The 20947-nt window shown below is 42.3% G+C and overlaps 1 protein-coding gene across 1 annotated transcript in view; it reads left to right on the forward strand.

Moving 5' to 3' along the window:
• The window catches only part of MEOX2 (mesenchyme homeobox 2), a 107436-nt gene that overhangs the window by 75712 nt on the left and 10777 nt on the right, over positions 1-20947 (forward strand). Inside the window, exon 2 of the mRNA XM_061587004.1 lies at positions 14806-14978. Coding sequence (XP_061442988.1) covers positions 14806-14978 — 173 coding nt within the window. The remainder of the gene's footprint in view (positions 1-14805; positions 14979-20947) is intronic.

The following is a 20947-nucleotide window of genomic DNA, read 5'->3' on the forward strand; positions in this document are numbered from 1 at the left end:
TGGTGTGGTCACTTTCCCCCACAGTTCCCGTAACTGCCACTTCATCCACCAAATCATGTCTATTGGTTAGAATCAAGTCCAGGATAGCTGATCCTCTGGTTGCTTCCTCCACTTTCTGTAGGAGAAAGTTATCTCCAACACAAGTCAGAAATGTCTTGGAGGGGCAGTGTTTGGCAGAATTTGTCTCCCAACAGATATCGGGATAATTGAAGTCCCCCATTACTACTAAATCATGCCTCCTCGAAACATTGGCAATTTGCTTTTCAAAAGTTACATTCTTGTCTTCTCCTTTATGGGATGGTTGCTAATAGACTCCAAGCATCACATTCCTTTTATTACTTGCCCCATTAATTTTAATCCAGATACTCTCGGTGGAACTACCAAACTCATCTTCCTGTATTTCTGTACAGGGATATATATTTTTAACATACATTGCGACTCCACCTTCGTTTTCATTGTTTCTGTTCTTTTTGAACAAGTTATATCCTTCAGTTGCTGTATTCCAGTCATGGGAGTCATCCCACAAAGGTTCAGTTATACCTATCAAGTCATAATTGCCCTCCTGTATTAAGAGTTCAAGATCGTCCTGCTTGTTTCCCATGCTCTGTGCATTAGTATACAGGCATCGAAGACCATGTGATTTATGGCTTGGCTTCCTTACTACATTTTTCTGAAGACTGTCACTGGTCCCTATTACATCCGATCTCTCTGTTCCCATTACTGTGCACAAGCCTTCATCAGTCATTACCACCAAGTTTATGTCTCCCTTCCACTTAGGATTCAGTTGAAAGCCCTCTTGATGAACTTCTCCATGCTGTGGCCAAACATATTCTTCCCAGTCCTTGTGAGATGCAACCCATCACTTGCCAGCAATCCATCTTCCAGGAAGCACAGCCCATGGTCCCAGAATCCAAATCTCTCACGTCGGCACCACCTTCATAGCCATTCATTCACATGGAGTATTTTTCTTTCCCTTTCTACACCTCTTCTAAGTACTGGAAGGATGGATGAAAAAACTATCTGGGCCCCAAAGTCCTTGAGTTTCCTTCCCAGAGCTTCAAAGTCTGATGTGATTTCTTCATAGCTCCGTTTGGCAGTATCATTTGTTCCTACATGGATGAGGAGAAAGGGATACCTGTTGGTGGTCTTGATGAGTGATGACAACCATTCTGTCACATCTCTAATCTGTCCTCCTGGTAGACAGCATACCTGGTGAGTCCATGGATCTTCTCTGCATACTTGGGTTTCGATCCCACGCAGTAGGGAGTCTCCCACTACTAGTACTCTGCTCTTCTTGTTGTTGTGGGGTGAGGTTTCATTGGCCCTGCTTGTTTGAGCTTCAGCCTTTTGCTCGTTGTCGCACGGGGTCCCCTGTAATTCTTCCACCACAGGTTGTCCTCCAGTCTCATCCTCGAGTGGTTGAAAGCAGTTCCATAGTTCCACCAGTGAAGGGTGTCTTCTAGCTCTTCTGCTCCTGTCACCCTTTCCCACGGAGTTTCCTCCACTTCGTTGTTCCTCTTCAAAGCAGTCTCCTCTTCTGCTACCACATGTGTTGCTGTTCCACCTCCACTTCTCTTTGCTGCTGTTGTTCCAGTGTTCTGTCTAAGAACTCTTCATCTTCTCTTATAGTTCTCAGTGTGGCCACCCGCCGTTCCAGGCCTCTCACTTTTTCTTCCAACAGTGCCACGAGCTTGCACTTGTTGCACGTGTACGCCATGTTGTTCTCAGGCAAGAAAACAAACATGGCACACATCTTGCTGGTCACAACCACTGGACTATCCTTCCCGTTCATACTCTCTTCTATCTTTTGTTTCTTTCTGACTACTTGTTTTGGAGTGGCCTGTGCTTTGTCCTGTCCTACTACAGGGTAAACTTGAGAGTCCCACTGGTATGCAGTGTGCTGTACAGGGAGAATTAGTAATTTGTTTTTTGGGGGAGGGGTTTAGGGACCTCCCCCTTGACCTCCCCTGTCGAACTCCTTTGTCAAGCTTAGGCTACTGTTATAGCAGGGATGGGAAACCTGTGGCCTTCCAAATGTTGCTGAACTACAACTCCCCTCCCCTCAGTCACTGGCCATGCAGAGATCACTTAGCCAATGATATCACTAAACATCCCATTGTCAATAAGATCTGATTTTATAACATCATGAAGTCAACAGAAGCATTAAGATGGTGTTGGGCAGGTCAACACTTTTGTTCCACTTTGCAAGACAAAAGGAGAGGGTGCTTGCAGGGGTGTAGTCATCCAGGATCCCAGAAGGTCTTAGACCCCTTACTTTTTTAGGAGCAGGGTCCCAGCAGGGTCTCTAAGACTCCAGCATCCAATGAGCCTATCAGTATGAAAGGGGAGAATGTTAGCCACTGGGAAGATTCTTCTAACATGCTTCCTTGCCCTTTCCTTCTGTTTGGAGCCAATCACATTGAAAGGAGGTGAAGAGAAGTAGCTAACACTCTCCCCTTTCATGCTGATTGGAGCCTATCTTGTTATTTCCTGCTGATTTGAGCTCATCAGAGTGAAATGATGTGAGTCAGCCACTGAGAAAACTCTTCTCAATAGCTAACATGCTTCTCTTTCATGCTCATCGGCTCCTAGGAACATCAAGGATCTCATTGTCAACCCAGCAGCAAAAAAAGGAGGGGGAGGGGAGAGGTCACAGCTGTGACCATCATGAAGGGACCATTCACTTCTGAATTTGCCACTGCACTACTTGCTTGTCACAGTGGGTAAACTTGTTTATGAAAAGTGAACTTGGGACCTTCTGATTGCAAATCAGATGCTCTGCCTCTGAGCTATGGCCCTTCCCTTCACTCTGCTCTATCTGGGTGTCTATGTGTGTTTTAAAAATACTTATTCCTGTGTTAGCCATTCGAGTTAATTTAGGCCGTGCCACACTGGTGTGGGGTCTCAGTTTAATTTCCAAGACAAGGAGATACAAACTATCCCCCTTTGTCCAACATTACCCTGTGTAGCTTTCTGAAAATCCCAAAAGCAGCATGGAATTTACCTGAATGAGGTGCTCCAGAAGGCTGTTAGTAAGCAGGCTGTAGCACTTATCTATGGAACTGATACTTTAAAACGAAACAGCCAACTTTTTCATCTATGACAAAAGTAGCCAGTGTGATATCCTCCACCAGATGTTGTGGGACTATAACTACTATCATTCTTTGGTCATGTTGACTGAGGCTAATGGAAGTTGGAGTCCAACAACATCTGGAGGGTGCCATGTTGACTAATTCTAGCACATCTGCTTGCTTTGCACAGCAGACTGGGGCACCTCTTCTTAAGTAAGCACCTCAGCCCACCATTTCAAATGGTAATTTCTGGATGACAACCATCTTTATAATAATAATAATAATAATAAAATTTTATTTTTGAGTCGCCTATCTGGCCGAATTAACGGCCACTCTAGGCGACGTACATTGAGAAAAAATAAAATACAATATAAAACCAAGACAACCATACTGAATAATTAAACTAATCACCCCTCTTACATTTAATCAACAACATTAAAAACTAACCCACCCCAGAGATCCCGTAGGCCTGCCTGAATAGCCAGGTCTTCAAGGCCCAGCGGAAACCCATCAAGGAGGGGGCATGGCGAAGGTCGAAAGGAAGGGAATTCCAGAGGGTGGGGGCCACAATCAAAAATGCCCTCTCTCTGGTCCGCACCAGCCTAGCTGTTTTAACTGGTGGGACCGAGAGAAGGTTTTGTGTGGCTGATCTTGTCAGGCGGCATAATTGGTGATGCTGGAGGCGCTCCTTCAGATAAACTGGGCCGAAATCGTATAGGGCTTTAAAGGTCAACACCAGCACCTTGAATTGGGCCCGGTAAACAACTGGTAGCCAGTGTACATCTACAAGCACCGGAGTGATATGATCACGGCAACGGCTGTTCTTAATCAAACGTGCCGCCGCATTCTGTATCAGCTGTAATTTCTGGACCGTTTTCAAGGGCAACCCCACGTAGAGCGCATTACAGTAGTCTAAGCGAGAGGAGACCAGGGCATGTATCACCCGTGGGAGACGATGGGCAGGAAGATAGGGTTGCAGCCTCCATATCAGATGGAGTTGATACCAAGCTGCCCGGCTCACTGCCGAGACCTGAGCCTCCATGGACAGCTGGGAGTCAAGAACGACCCCAAGGCTGCGGACCTGGTCCTTCAGGGGCAATCTTACCCCATTAAACACCAGGTCTATATCTCCCAACCTTTTCTTATCTCCCACGAGCAACACCTCGGTTTTGTCGGGGTTCAGTTTCAGCCTATTCCTTCCCATCCATTCACTTACGGATTCCAGGCACTTGGACACGGTATCCACAGCCAACTCAGGTGAGGACTTAAACAAGAGATAGAGCTGAGTATCATCCGCATATTGGTGACACTGCAGCCCAAATCTCCTGATGATGGCCCCCAGCGGCTTTACATAGATGTTGAATAGCATGGGGGAGAGAATAGAACCCTGTGGCACTCCACAATTGAGAGGCCAAGGGTCTGAAACCTCATCCCCCAATGCCACCCGTTGGTGCCTGTCTGAGATATAGGAACGGAGCCACCGTAAAACAGTGCCCCCTATTCCCAATCCCTCCAGGCGATCTAAAAGGATACCGTGGTTGACGGTATCGGAAGCCGCTGAGAGATCCAGGAGGACGAGGAAGGTATATTCTCCTCTATCCAACGCCCTCCTCATATCATCCACCAGAGCGACCAAGGCTATTTCAGTTCCATGTCCAGTCCTGAAGCCCAATTGGAATGGATCCAGATAATCTGCTTCATCCAAGTGTGTCTGTAACTGTTTGGCCACCACTCGCTCAATCACCTTGCCCAAGAATGGTAAATTAGAGACTGGGCGGAAGTTGTTTAACTCTTGGGGATCCAAGGAGGACTTTTTCAAGATGGGCTTTATTACTGCCTCCTTGAGGGCTAATGGCAATGCACCCTCTTCCAAGGATGCATTTACCACTGCCTTGATCCTTTCGTTCAGCCTCTCTTTGCAGCTCATAACGAGCCATGATGGGCAAGGATCCAATAGACAGGTGGTTGGCCTCACAGTAGAGAGCCCCTTGTCCACTTCCTCAGAGGGAAGAGGCTGAAATCGATCCCACCGGACCAGAGTGCAACTGGCCGACTCTGGCTCACTTCCTGTGTCCACGGCGTGCGGAATCGTGCTCTTCAGGCGCTCGATTTTATCGGCAAAGTGTTTAGCAAATATATCACAAGAGGCTTTAGAGTGCTCCATGGGTTCCTGGGCAACTGGACAGACCAGGCTTCGGACAACTTGGAACAAACTCCTGGGACAACACTCTGCAGACGCAATAGAGGCAGCAAAGAATTCCCTCTTTGTTGCCTTTGTTGCCACCTGGTAGGCAGCTATTGTTGCTCTAACCAGTGTCCAATCGTCTTCAGAGCGAGATTTCCGCCACCGGCGCTCTAGTCGTCTCACCTACTGTCTCAGACCCCGCAACCGTGGTGTATACCAGGGTGCTATCTGAGTTCTGTTCAGGGGGAGAGGACGTTTCAGAGCCACCCGGTCTACTGCCCTAGTGATCTCCCCATTCCACTCCATCACCAGGGCTTCGACCGGGTGTCCTTCAGCAGGCTCCAAATCTCCCAGCGCATTCAGGAATCCTACAGGATCCATCAGGCGTCTGGGGCGGACCAGCCTAATAGGTCCTTGTCCCCTATGGAGGGTGTGTGGCATTGAGAGGTCTATATTCACCATGTAGTGATCTGACCATGACACGGGGTTAGAGAAAACAGCCCCCATTTTCAGAGCACTTCCCTCCCCTCCCGAGACAAACACAAGGTCAAGAGCATGACCGGCTACATGGGTGGGCCCTGTATTACTAAGGTGCAGTTCCCAGGAAGTCATGGTTTCCATGAAATCCCAAGGGGCTCCAGTGAGGACGGTCTCGGCGTGCACGTTGAAGTCCCCCAAAACCAGTAGGTTGGGGGAGAGCATCCGTACACCCGCGACCACCTCAAGCACCTCAGTCAAGGAGTCTGCTGTCCAGCAGGGTGGGCGGTACACAAGTAGAATCCCTAAACTGCCCTTTGGGCCCAACCTCCAGTACATGCAGTCAACAAACTTGGTCTCGTGGAGAGGGGGTCTGGCGAAAACCAAGGACCTCCAATAGATAACTGCCACTCCCCCTCCTCGCCTACCCACCCTCGGCTGCTGTGCGTACTGGAAACCGGCTGGGCACATGGCCTCAAGTGTAGGAGCTGAGGCCTCATCCAGCCAGGTCTCCGTGATACATACCAGGTCTGCGCCCTCATCCAGGATCATATCATGGATGAGCGTTGTCTTATGTGCCACAGACCTGGCGTTACACAACAGCAGTCGAAGGTCGGATGGAGTCCTGCGTCCCCCAGTTGTCTTCTGGTTTTGGGCAGGCCCGGAACAGGGGATGGATATTATATATCTATCCCTTGTTCCCCTAAGCTGGTGTGGCCTGCCACCCGCACCTTTCCAGGATCTGCCGCCTAGCCTTTTAATATCATGGCTCCCTCCCCTCCCCACGGTACCCCCCTCCGGTCTGCACATGCCCCACTCCTTGTCCGCCAATCAGGCAGGCTCCCCACCCTTAAAACAACACCAGAATGCCCCAAATCCAACAGACTCTGCTGCTTTTTAAAGATGTTAAAAGCAGCCCGGTTGCTATCCTCATCCACAGCGTAGGGCAAACGGAGGTGCAGATAAGAACATAAGAAAAGCTTGTGGGATCAGGCCAGTGGCCCCTCTAGCCCAGCATCCTGTTCTCACAATGACCAATCAGATGCCCATGGGAAGTCGGCAAGCAGGACCTGTGTGCAAGAGCACCCTTCCCTCCTGTGGTTTCTGGCAACTGGTTTTCAGAAACATACTGCCTTTGACTATGGTGGAGAATACAGCCATCATGGCTAGTAGCCATTAACAGCCTTATCCTCAATGAATTTGTCTAATCCTTTTTAAAAGTTGGTGTCCATCATTGCCTCTTGTGGGAGCGAATTCCATAGTTTAACTATACACTGCATGAAGTACTTTATTTTGTCTGTCCTGAATCTTCCAACATTCAGCTTCATTGAATGTCTACACGTTCTAGTGTTATGGGACGGAGAAATTTTTTTCTCTGTCTTTGTCATTTCTTTCCAAAGATTCAAATGAAATTGCAGGAAAGTTAATCAAAAGCCAACTTCCTTGTTACAAAAAGTACAGAAATCTATCCCAAGCTAGAACCCAGGATAAAGTGCAGATTGCAACAACAAATGCTCCTGAGATACATCCCTAAAAAATTACTGGTGCAGACATGCGTATTACTCCAGCAGGCTTAGCTAGCTCTGCTTCCTGTACAAAGCATTTGATATTGGCGCACAAGGGAAAGCCTTTACAAACCACAAAAACAGAAGGAAGTTCTGGGTATGAAAAGGAAAGCGAGGCTGTCATTGTCCCAGTCAATCTTCCCTCAGGCCAACAGAGATGTCTGTCCACTCTTAAGGATATCCTTATACTGGCTTTTTAAAGGCAAGCAGGGTGGAGCTGTCCAGCTCTACCTTCCTTGTTTCCCACAGGGATCCCATAGCAGTTGTTGCAGTTATAGGACAGGAGAGGATCATGATGCCTAAAGCAAACCTGCACTCAGGGATTAAAGACTGCCTTTCTAGGAGGCTGATCTACACTCCTGATATTGCCTTGCCTTGGTGGCCTGCCAAAGTCTCTGGCCAGCGTTTCCTGGAAGTATAGTAAGCTTTCTATTTGTACATGCCATTTGTGTGTGTGTGTGTGTGTGTGTGTGTGTGACAGAGAGAGAGAGAGAGAGAGAGAGAGAGGTTCCTTTGAATTTTAATTGTGTTTTGATTCTATGGGCCTCATCTTGAGCATTTTATATGCTGTATTTACAGTTTGTTATATTTGTAGAGTTTATGATCATACTGTTTGCCTTAACAAATTAATTTAACATATATACAAGCTGACAGATCTATGACTTTTCTTTCATAGAAGTTTCCAGTGACTTTAGCAATAGGAATAATGATAATTGGAAGGAATGATTGGTGGTTACAATTAAAATTAACCTTTTTTTGCTGTAGTCCAAAGCAGCTGGTTATGATCCAAATTGTTCTTATTGTTTGCTTATAAGATCTAGCTATTGTTTCTGGGTTCTTTGGCCAGCAAGGCAAAATCAGGCATTCCACTGACTCATCCTTCAGCGAAAGTCATAAAGAGACTGCTTATGGGCTTGTCTGCTTGGACGTTGATGCAGGTTTCTATTTAAATCAGCAGCTGAAGTGTGAATTTATCTGTGACATTTTTAAGATGGTTGATGAAGCCAAAAGTTGACTGGTGATTCTCATGCTGAATGCTAGCTAATTTTGGATTTACAGCATGCAGCATTGCCAAGATTAGAAACAAATGGATACACAATTTGGGTGGGCAGGGTAATCTGATACATGGCTCACAGTTTAAGGGACACTTTGCACATGGTTTTTTCTTACATGTTGGAATATGAATATGTAAGAAAATAAATGCAGAAAAATAAATGTGTGCATATTTGTTACATAACATGGGGACAAGCTTTTTCCTACAAGGAAGTGATGTCCATGAAGGAAGAACATAATTCATTAAAAAAAAAGGATATCAGCTGATAATAGTCAAATAGCAATGAGCTAGCTTCAAATTTTTATGTGGGAAATGGCCCTTATACAAGATCTTTTTAATGTCATTGATTCATTGAAAAGGTTATTTTAGAGTATATCTTCTGATGCAAAAAGAGAATGTGAAATGCACAGAAAAGTTATTAATCCAAAGAAATCAATATCTAAATGTATTTAGGTTATAGAGCTCTTCTTTGGAAGAATTCTTAGGGGAAAAATAACCTTTTATTTAAAATTATGCACATTGAAACTTTTTACAAGCATATCCCAAATGATCATTACATAAAAAAGCATAATGCTAATAACTGCATCTAGTTTATTGTTATATGCCTTCAAGTCGATTATGACTTATGGTAACCGTATGAATCAGTGACCTCCAATAGCATCTGTTATAAACCACCCTGTTCAGATCTTGTAAGTTCAGGTCTGTGGCTTCCTTTATGGAATCAATCCATCTCTTCTTTGGCCTTCCTCTTTTTCTACTTCCTTATCCCAGAATTATTGTCTTTTCTAGTGAATCATGTCTTCTCATGATGTGTCCAAAGTATGATAACCTCAGTTTCATCATTTTAGCTTCTAATGACAGTTCTGGTTTAATTTGTTCTAACACCCAATTATTTGTCTTTTTTGCAGTCCATGGTATGCGCAAAGCTCTCCTCCAACCCCACATTTCAAATGAGTTGATTTTCTCTTATCCACTTTTTTCACTGCCCAACTTTCACATCCATCCATAGAGATTGGGAATACCATGGTCTGAATGATCCTGACTTTAGTGTTCAGTGATACATCTTTGCATTTGAGGACCTTTTCTAGTTCTCTCACAGCTGCCCTTCCCAGTCCTAGCCTTCTTCTGATTTCTTGACTATTGTCTCCATTTTGGTTAATGACTATGCCAAAGTATTGATAATCCTTGACAAGTTCAATGGCCTCGTTGGGTGCTTTCACACTGCACTTTATTCCGTTGTTCTGATGATTTCTTACCAGGTAATTTGCGCATTATATTTGATCTTTCACATGATGCACAAGCTAGCTCCGGAATTCTAGTGGAATGTAGTGCAAGTTTAGCACAAATTTTGATGATAAATGATACCAGAAATAATCCGATAGCAAGGCTAGGAACCTGGATGATTGCTAGAGTTTTTCGTTAGCTGCAGCTGCTCACGTGACAGGCATCCCAGCATGCTGTGCATTCCCACCCTTTAGTTATGTAGGGATTTTTTTTTTTTGCCTGATGAACACTGTACCGGTATTCCGGCATTGGCGCAGATAGCAGCAGCATTTCCCACACATACTCCTGTCTTGATACAACTAAAACAACTTAAAAAGTCAGATCCTAAAGAGAAAAGGCTTGCATGGCAACGGGATGAGATCTTAGAACTACTACACAGTGGGGAACAGCGCACATGTGTATAATGGCTGAGGGATGAAAACAAGCCATGTGAAAGACCGTTGCACGAAATGCCGGTATATCGGCTGAAAAAGCTGTTGTTCCTTAATGCAACAGGTACTGTAGCGTGAAAGGGATTTTAGAAATCAGGACAGAAGTGCTATCTTTTTAATCCGTTAAACTAACACAATCAGCCCCATGTGTGAAAGTAGTCGTTGTCAACTTTAAAGTTACATAAATCTTCTGTTGTCATTACTTTAGTCTTCTTGACATTCAGCTGCAGTCCTGCTTTTGTGCTTTCCTCTTTAATTTTCATCAACATTCATTTCAAATCATTACTGGTTTCTGCTAGTAGTATGGTATCATATGCATATCTTAAATTATTGATATTTCTCCATTTTCACACCTCCTTCATCTTGGTCCAATCCTGCTTTCCGTATGGTATGTTCTACATATAGCTTAAATAAAAAGGGTAATAAAATACACCCCTATCTCATACACTTTCCAATGGGGAACCAATAAGTTTCTCCATATTCTGTCCTTACAGTAGCCTCTTGTCCAGAGTATAGATTGTGCATCAGGACAATCAGATGCTGTGGCACCCCCATTTCTTTTAAAGTATTCCATAGCTTTTCATGATCTACACAGTGAAAGACTTGGCTGTAATCTATAAAGCACAGGGTGATTTCCTTCTGAAGTTCCTTGGTCCGTTCCATTATCCAACGTATGTTTGCAATATGATCTCTGGTACCTCTTCCCTTTCTAAATCCAGCTTGGACATCAGTCATTTCTCACTCTATATATGGCAAGAGCCTTTGTTGTAGAATCTTGAGCATTACTTTACTTGCATGGGATATTAAGGCAATAGTTTGATAATTGCTGGATTCCCTGGGATCCCTTTTCTTTGGAATTGGAATATATATTGAATGCTTCCAGTCTGTGGGCCATTGTTTTGTTTTCCTTTTTTTGTTGACCAATTTTTATCAAAATTTGGACAGATTCATTCTCCGTAGCTTGTAGCAACTCTGTTGGTATGCCATCTGTTCCTGGTGATTTGTTTCTTCCGAGTATTTTAAGAGCAACTTTCACCTCACATTCTAAAAATTCTGGTTCTTCATCATACGGGTCCTCCATGAATGAATCTGGCTGCTTTCACACTGCACTTTATTCCATTATTCTGATGATTTCTTACCTGGCAATTTGCACATTATATTTGCATTATATAACTTTCACACAACGCACAAGCTAGCTCCAGAATTCTAGTGGAATGTAGTGGACGTTTAGTGCTAATTTCTATGATAAATGATACCAGAAATAATCCATTAGCAAGGCTGGGAATCTGGAAGATTGCAAGAGGTTTTCGCTAGCCTCAGCCACTCACGTGACAGGCATCCCAGCATGCAGTGCATTCCCGCCCTTTAGTCGCATGGGTTTTCTTTTATTTGCCGGATGAATGTTGTACTGGTATTCTGGCATCACCGCAGATAGCAGCAGCATTTCCCACACACACCCCGTCTTGATATAACTAAAACAATTTAAAAAGTCAGATCCTAAAGGGAGAGGGCCTGCATGGTGACAGGATGAGATCTTAGACCTCCTACACAGTGAGGAACAGTGTGTGCATGGGTGAGGGACGAAAACAAGCCATGTGAAAGACAGTTGTGCAAAATGCCAGTATATTGGCTGAAAAAGCTGCTATTAATGCAACAACTACTGCAGTGTGAAAAAGTGCTACCTTTTTAATCTGTTAAACTAATGGAATCAGTAGTAGAATTTTATTGCATAGCCGTAGGCCGTCGCAATGCAGACAGACAAATAAACGGACAAACAATCAGCCCATTTTAAAATCTTGCAATAAAATACAACAAATAGTAAAATCACTTAGCGAAAATACTCCGCAGATGCTAGAGGTAATACAAAGAGAGGGTAGCCTACTCTTGGTGTGATTTCAACACCTCTCAGCAGGATAGCTGCACTACAGTCTATTGTCCTGGTGACTCCATTATAACAAAATGATTTGCCCTTAATTTTTGTGCAGCTTGTGCAAAGTGGGCTACCCTATAAGTGACTGAATACTCCTTGTCAGTTAAAAGAAAAGAGATAACCTTTAGATCATGGCTATCTCTCTGTTGTTTAATCATATCGCCTAAGAATCTATCTCTGGGGTGTGCGTAGAGAGGGCAGTATAGAAGGTAATGGGGCAGATCTTCCACCACCATGGCCCCACAGATGCATAAGCATTGCTCCCAGGGGATCTGTTGATAACAGCCCAACAGAACCAAGGTTGGCATCGTCTTCAGCCTAAGTGCTGTAAAGGCTTGCCTCAACTGAACCGAGATGGGGTAAGTTAGATAGCTTGCCCTCTGCTGATCATATTTGTACAGGCCATACCATTTGGAAAATCTAGAGTTGGCGATCACCAGTCTATCCATCCATTCACAGTAGCAGGTAATAGCTTCCCAATATTTAATTCTACTCTGTGGGTGAGCGGTCTGGACAGTTTTTTGATATCTACTGAGGACAGATGAGAGTTTATTAAGCCAATCTCTATCAGACGAGGCAGACTTGAGACAGGCCTTCAGAATTACCTTAGCTGGTGCGTTTGTTATAGCACCCCAGAATGTAACCAAGGGGGTGTGAACATGCACACTAATTGGAGAGAGGACAGTCTCTGCACTGAGGAATGCTGCCGGGGTTCCACTGGGTAGCCTCAGGAGCTTTCTAAGGAAACTATTTTGGATGGACTCAATATTGGCTATAAGAGACTCATCCCAACCTCATACTGCTGCTCCATAGAGGATCTGCACCAGGACCTTTGAAAGACTTTCAAAGCCGGGGCCACCAGGTTACTACCCACTGACCTTTAATGCAATCAGCCGCATGTGTGAAAGCAGCTTCTGTCACATATAACAAAGAACAATAAAAACACCTCTTCCTTTTTTTAAAAAAAACTGACAGCATTTGATAGCATTTAAATGAATAGTGGTTGTACAAAGGTTATTTGAGATATAATTGTAAAGATAATTGTGTAGATAGTTCCAAGGTCTTGTTTTTTACCTCCAGAAGCCAGAGCTGTAACTGCAGCATATAGGGAGTACATAGGGAACCAGGCATGCAGCACTGAACATATGGTTACTGCACTGAACACCCAATCAGTTGGTGGGGAAATCTGGATTCAGCCCTCCTTTGTCCAGAGTTGGGGGTGGGTAGTCAGTTTGACTACCACTCCAAGGTTTACAGCACTGACCATGTGTTGGATTACTACGTGAACACAGACATAATAAGCACATGCAGCAGGACACAGCCTCCTTGTGTGCATGTTTTTTTCCAGATCAGGACCTTAATCTTTAGACACGGGATGCATTCCTGATTCATTAAAATCAATGAGAGTTTCACCACTAATTTCAATAGGTTGTAGCTAGCAAAAACAATTTTGACAGAATACCTCCTGCATACCTCCAATACGTTTAAGATATTATATATATAATACCATCAGTAATTATATTTTCATCTGTAATGTATGTTTCTGAATAAATCATAAACTTTGCTGTTGATTTGGTACATGAGCCTGCCCGGGCCCTGAGATCCTCAGGAGATGCCCTTCTTTCAATACCCACATCTTCTCAAGTATGACTAGTGGGGATGCGTGAGAGGGCCTTCCCGGTGACTGCCCCTAGGCTTTGGAATTCCCTTCCTAGGGAGGTAAGAATGACCCCCTCCTTGCAGTCCTTCTGCCGACAAGCAAAGGCCTTCTTATTCCAACAAGCCTTTGGAATAGGGCGTGAAGGGTGCTGCATTGCTAATGTCTATTATATTATTTTTAAACTAGTTTGAACTCTTTTAGCTATATGTGTGTATGGTTTTAATATTGGAAATAGTTTAATCTTATTTTAATGTAGACTTTGTATGTTTTTAATTATATGTATTTTTTATCTGGAACCCGCCATGAATTCCAGTTTTGGAAAAATGGCGGGATATAAATAAAGACAATAATAATAATAATAATAATAATAATAATAATAATAATAATAATAATAATAATAATAATAATAATAATAATAATAATAATAATGGGACAATGTTGATTAGCAGCAGCTGCAGAGAAGCAGGCAATGTGGATTCTATCCTCCATGAGGGTGTGTTTCAGGATGGGGAGAGACAGAAGCTGGTAATGCTGCAGGCAACAGGCTGCCCAGTGATGTGCCTACGAAAGCAGGGTCACCACAAGGGGAGGTGTCTTCTCTTCTGCAATGCCACTGGGTGGCAAGGACTTCACCTGCATGAAAGTGGCAGGTAGAGGGAGGAAGGACCTTGTGTGAGAGGCAGGGAAGTGGAGATTTCCCAAGGTGAGAGGCTGGGAGAGAAAGGGAAGCTCCCAGGTGAGAGCTGGGAGGGTCTGCCATTTTCTGTGAGCGTGGGGGAGAGATTAACCCCTATTTTTGTACAGGGAATAGATCTTGTTCTTGTACATTGTTTTCCTATTTTATATAGCCTACTCCTGATTTTCCCCTCTCTTATTAGTTAGGTTGTTGCTATTATATATGCATTATGTCTACAGTTAATGGGATAATAACTTATGTTGTGAGATTTTGTATTTTATTTTGTATTTCTTATTATAATTGCTTTCATTTTTTGTATGATACAGATATTGAGTATTGACATACACTTTTTGGTATGTGCTATGTTGTAAACCAACCTGGGGTCTCTTGATGAAGGGTGGTATATAAATTTAATAATAAATAACGAAGTAAACTTGTCATGACTGCTGATTCAATTGTCTGTTTTTTTCAGATTCTCAAGAGGGAAATTATAAATCAGAAGTCAACAGTAAACCAAGGAAGGAAAGAACAGCTTTCACCAAAGAGCAAATCAGAGAATTAGAAGCAGAATTTGCCCACCACAACTACCTCACCAGGCTGCGGAGATATGAGATAGCAGTAAACCTGGATCTTACTGAAAGACAGGTATGAGCTGAAAATAAATTAATGGAGTTCTAAGTGCAGGCAATTACCTCAGGCTAGATCGATCTCATTTAGAAGTAGACATGATAATGTGTGGAATAAAATAAAATTCTAATATGACATTTATATTATGTGTATACTGGATAACATCAGTGTTATCTTTGAAACAGATACTTACCAAATCAGTTAGCTCATTGTAACAGCCATGGAAAATTAATGAGCTCAGTGCCGTGTCTGCCAAAATTGAACAAATGCATTTTCAGTCCTTTTAACATTCACTTTGTCTTCTATGTGTTTTTCAAAGTTTTATAAGCATTTACAATATGAATGCATTTATCTCCTACTCCAATCCCTTTTTTAAAAAAAATAATCCTCATCCCTCCATACTCACACAACAATAATTTTAGCAGTTCAAACAAGATCTTAACAGAACTGGGGACAATGATGACCTGCAACAACAGGGTGTGGTTGTTACCATGCTTCTTGAGGACATACATCTCTGTACATGTCTGAAACCTGCTTTTTCATGTTCTGGAAATAAGCCCTTCTGTAACATGAATGATTGGTGGGAAGAATTACTCTACTGTTGGGGGAATTCTTTCCTTCAGTGGCCTTGAATCTATTCTGCAAGAGACCACATTGTGTCATTCCAGTACCGCTACCTCAGAAACTAGCATATTTATCAAAGAACACAGAAGCAGACTGTGTAACTCTAGGAACTTAAGTCTAGGTAGTGGAGTGCCTTCATAAGGTACATGGGGAGGGGGAATAACAGAGACTAGGACAGAGCTTCTCAGAAGAAGGAAGTTCTTTTGAGAAAGTAAAATAAAAGGCAAATTGCAAGGCAGATTTCTTAAGGCTTGTCCCAGAAGGGATGAAGAAGGTGAGAAATATTGAGGAGTGTGTGTGAAGAGAGAAGAAGGGAGGAGATGATAACAAGCCAGGGTGGCTTTAATGTTCAGAACGAAAGGAGTCTGAAGTGCTAGAAGTTGGAAATCTGAGGAAAGAAAGAAGAAATCAGGGGGAATGGACAATGACTGAGTGACATTGCATACTTGTCTGATAATCGGTCCAAAAACACTTCAAAGGGAGAAAGAATCATTAGACAAGATGGGTACCTAAAGATGGAGTCTCAAGTCAGCCAGGCTGAGTGTCTGCCAGCAAGATTGCTCTTCTGAAATCACACCAAGTTCAGGGATCTAAGAATAATTATAGTCCTGGCAAGGAAAAAAAGGATGGTACCTGAAAGGAAGATTCCCAAGTGAACAAAAAGGGAAGATGAAGGGAGATGCTTGACTCTAGGTGGGGAGGGGATTGGTACTAATTGAAAGGTCACACAGAAGTGCAGGGCTCTGAATAACTAATTAATAGATGCAGGGTGGTGCCTTGATTGGATTAGGAAGTGGGAGGTAATTTGGCTTTAGCATGTCAATGAATACTCAGGCCATCCTATAGAGGTCTAGGTTGCTCTCTATTCTGTGCTAACACAATCTGCAAATGCACTCTGGTCTAGTGTGTCAGTTTTGCCAGATGACATTCTTGACAAATGAAGGTGAGAGACAAGATGACAGTGTGGATATGAAATGGAAGTAAACTATCTAGTAATAGGAAGGCAGTGCCTAAAAAGGGAACACCCTCCCAAAATAAATTTTAAAGGCTGGTGTGAGCTATCTTACCAATGGTTAGTGTTGACCTGTCTCAGCCCCATATCTGCCCTGAACCAGTTTTTAATGTTCAACTATCTCAAAAAAAATAAATCCCCTAATGACCTCCACTCTGATTGCTCTCATATGCCACCAAGCCAATATTAGGGAAGGGCCGTAACTCAGTGGTCAAGGCTGCAGCATTTGGGGCTTTTTAGTTTAGAGAAAAGGTAAGAGGTGACATGACGGAATTGTATAAAATTATGCACAGCATGAAGAAAATGAATAGAGAAAAGTTTTTCTCCCATTCTCATAACATTAGAACTTGGGGAATGCAATAAAGCTGAATGTTGGAAGATTCAGGACAGACAAAATAAAATATTTCTTCACACAGTGCATAGTTAAACTATGGAATTCACTCCCACAAGAGGCAGTGATGGCCACCAACTTTAAAAGAGGATTAGACAAAGTCATGGAGGATAAGGCTATCAATGGCTACTAGCCATGACGACTATGCTCTGCCTCCATAATCAGAGGCAGTATGCTTCCGAATACTAGTTGCTGGAAACCATAGGAGGGGAGAGTGCTCTTGCACTTAAATCCTGCTTGTGTGCTTCCCACAGGTATCTGGTTGGCCACTGTATGAATAGGATGCTGGACTAGATGGGCCACTGGCCTGATCCATAAGGCTCTTCATGTGTTCTTATGCTTTACCTGCCCAATATTTCAGTTCCAGTCCCCAGCATCTCCAGGAAAGATTAAGAAAAGTCCCTATCTGAAACCCAGAGAGCCACTGCTAGTTGGTGTAAACAATACTAAGACTGACCAATTGTCTGATTTGGTATAATGCAGCTTCCTAGTGTCCAGATATCTGAGTTTTCCATTCTGTCCTTGTTCTATGACCTTATATATAGATTTTCTATTTTAACAGTTAATCATATTCCTGCCATCTGAAGATTGCAAAACACCGTTTGATAATACTGATGTCACATCTATCCAGAGTAGAATTATATAGGAGCATTGTTAGAAATATATTTTTGCACTAGGAGCCTTTTGCATGATCTTGTATGATAACAGAGCTCTCAGCTGGTCACTCTAATCTACATGGAATACTGTGTCAAGATCAGTGTAATTATTAGGAATTGTATTTTCTAGCAATAGGTTTTGTAAAGTGGTTAATATAGTCATTCAGTCAGATTTTTATTGTTTGTAGCTAATGGCGATTACAAAGTGGTTAATATAGCTTTATTTTGTAACTAAAGAATTAATGACTAATGCACCTGCCAATCAGATTCTTTAAACAACATTCTGTTCTGTTTTTAAAATATAATATGTTATGCCAAAAGAAACAGAAATATATCACAAGGAACTCTCTTCTTATAGCCACAATTAAACAGAGATGTACTTAAACCCCCTGAAATCAATGGGCTTAAGTATAATTAACTCTGAACAATTGTGGTCTTTGCCTATAATTATGTTTTATAGGTTGATTATCCACAGAGTATTCAATGTCCTTATGTTCTTTTCTCATCCCTATTGATGTTGCTACCTGTGTCTGAATACTCCAACCCCAAAAGTTAGTCTATACATATTAAGGCTGCATTCCTATGCACACTTACATGAGAGTAAGCCTTGTTGAATGTCATAGAGCTGGAAGGGACTTCAAAGGTCATCTAATCCAACCCCCTACTGATACAGAAAATCTGCTGCTACAGCTTTCCTGCTAGGTGGCCATCCAGCCTCTTCTTTAAAACCCTCTTAACAAAGAATGAGAGGACTGTGCTGTAAAGTAATCTTGCTGGGTGTGGATGAAGGAAATGGTCCTACAGGCTGTTCCATACTGTCAGTGTAATTTGTGATTATTCTGCATCATGTGGAAACCCCTACACCAGGTTGCATCATCTGTTCCTCTGTGGAAAAAAGATAATATAACATGTAGAGAAGCTTTAATTCATTTTAAGCAACAAAGAATCATTGCTGAAAGTTGCTGTCTGACAATTAACTGGTTGACTGCTGGTATGAACAGGAGCATGTCTGCTGATATCACCGCAGGGACATTCCACAGTGATTTGGCACCGAATACAACACATTGTTGTTGTTTTTCACATCTTTATTTAAAACGGGTAGAGTATGATGAGATGATTTCTGTTTACCAAAGGCAACTCTTCAAAGATATTCATTCAATATGCTGCAGAGGAGTAACTGATCATACTGTTGCTGCATAACTTGAGATATATCTGAACTGTAGGAAATCTCAAGGAGAAGAAGAAAAAAACAGCCTTCAAAACTGTTGAGCCAAAGATATTTCTCTTTGCTATATAGCTATAGAAAACCTCCAGGGAAATCTGGAATGCAAAGAGCTAGGCTTGCTGCTTCTTTTACTCTATTTTTTTAAGGGTGGGTAGCAGTTGTGTCAAAGTCGTTTAAAGTATTGTACATTGGTCTTTTTATTCCCCGTCTAAACTCTTCAAAACCAGTTACTCTGCGGTAGTCACACTGATTCCTCTTTGGGGAAGGACTGTGGCTCAATCAGTAAAACACATGCTGTTCACAACGAAGGTCCCAGGCTCAATCCCTGTTATCTCCAGATAGTGGCTTTGAAAGACCCCTGCTTGAAACCCTGGAGAGCTGCTGCAAGTCAGTGTGTAGACCAGTGGTCTTCAAAGTTGGGCCCTCAGACATTGCTGGACTACAACTCTGGCTAAACTAGCTGGAGATTGTAGTCCAACGATATATGGGAACACTGGTATAGACAATACTGAGCTAGGTGAACTAGTTGTCTGATTCACTTTAATGTAGTTTCCAGTGCTCCTACTTCAGTAAGGCTATACGTTAGTAACTAAAAGCCACAGAGGAGAGCGTCTTCAAAATATACAAAGGGTGGTAAATGTCCCAAACAAACAAGGCTGTTTATGAAAGAAATTTTATAAAAATTAGCAAGGTTGCAGCCCTTCATAATAGCTAAGATTATATATAATTCTTTAATTTGCTTGTATAAAGAGAAAATCATACCCAGTCAAACTATATTGCAGGAATGATTTATTAGTAATGATAATTATCACTTGGTTTTACAGCCATGGGCCAAATCAGAAGTAATGCTGGACATCTGTAAGCACAAAAACCTGTTTTTTAAAAGACCAAAGCATCCTAGGGGAGGGGGCAATTCAGATCACGGTCATAGGGCTGGTAGAGGGGGAGATGAAGAAGTGTAAGGGGAAGGAGAAAAGCACCAAAGCAGTGACAAAAAAGAAAAGAAGTAGCTCTTTTTTCAAAGGCTGTCAAAGAATAAAAAGGTATTAAACTTTGTACTTACCTATCAGAAAATGACCGATAATAACCACTAAAATGTAATAAAGTAAACTGCAATGTTTAAAAGTAGTTGGCACAATTTTAGCCAAAAATAATATTACTGTCCAAAAATGAAGATAAATTTATGAAAAGCAGCAAAACTTTTCCCACCATGCCATTTTCCCAGTTGAAATTGACACCTTGGTTTAATACTAGCTTTGGGAGCCATTTTAACCAAAGCTGCATGGAGAAACAGCTGAACGCTCTCACAATGAAGAGATCACAATCTAAATCACTACCCATCCATCCCCCAGCTCTGATTTTATTTTTAAGCTGGGGAGTCTATTCATGGGTCTTTTGTATCACATCTGCTTTGTCCTTGACAGAATATTAAAAATGAATGGTTTTTTGAAGTTAACAAGGGGGAAAATGGTCTTAACAAACACTTCCCTGTTAGATAAATAGATTCTTCAGCTTTTCTGGGGGGCGGGGTCACTTTCTCTTGCTTATAATGTGCCACTTTTCAAGTTTCACAGCATCCTTGTTTTTCCTTGTTTGGATGGAATCTGAATCATTCAGAAACTAATAGCATTAAAGTACTGTAAGTTTTAATTGATCTGATACATAATGCAATTGTCTGTTGCTAAATGAGGGGATACTCCACCTGCTTCTATATAGGAGGTTTTTATAATGTGTTGCTGGGAGGGTCAGGAAACCACCATATTTGAAGGAAAAATCACAAAAATTATGGGGTATGGTTTTTATGTTTTATTTGATTTCTGAAATGGTGTCCGTTTCCTGCAAGCTCTGGCCTTGCAATGTGAGATCTGGTTCCAGTGGAAATGTCTGCTGGAGCTGCCTGCAAGAGAGACTGTCAAATACAGTTTAACCTATATAGTCACACACACAACACATTATTTCTCTGGATTTAAAGGAAAGTCATTATTCTGAGCAAAAGAAAACTACCGTAATTTTTTTAATAAAAAAAAATCTGGCAGACTTTATTTTAAATCAGTGAGGCAAAATCTCCACTGACGGACA

Source organism: Rhineura floridana, chromosome 10 (genome assembly GCF_030035675.1).
Source record: "Rhineura floridana isolate rRhiFlo1 chromosome 10, rRhiFlo1.hap2, whole genome shotgun sequence".
NCBI lineage: Eukaryota > Metazoa > Chordata > Lepidosauria > Squamata > Rhineuridae > Rhineura > Rhineura floridana.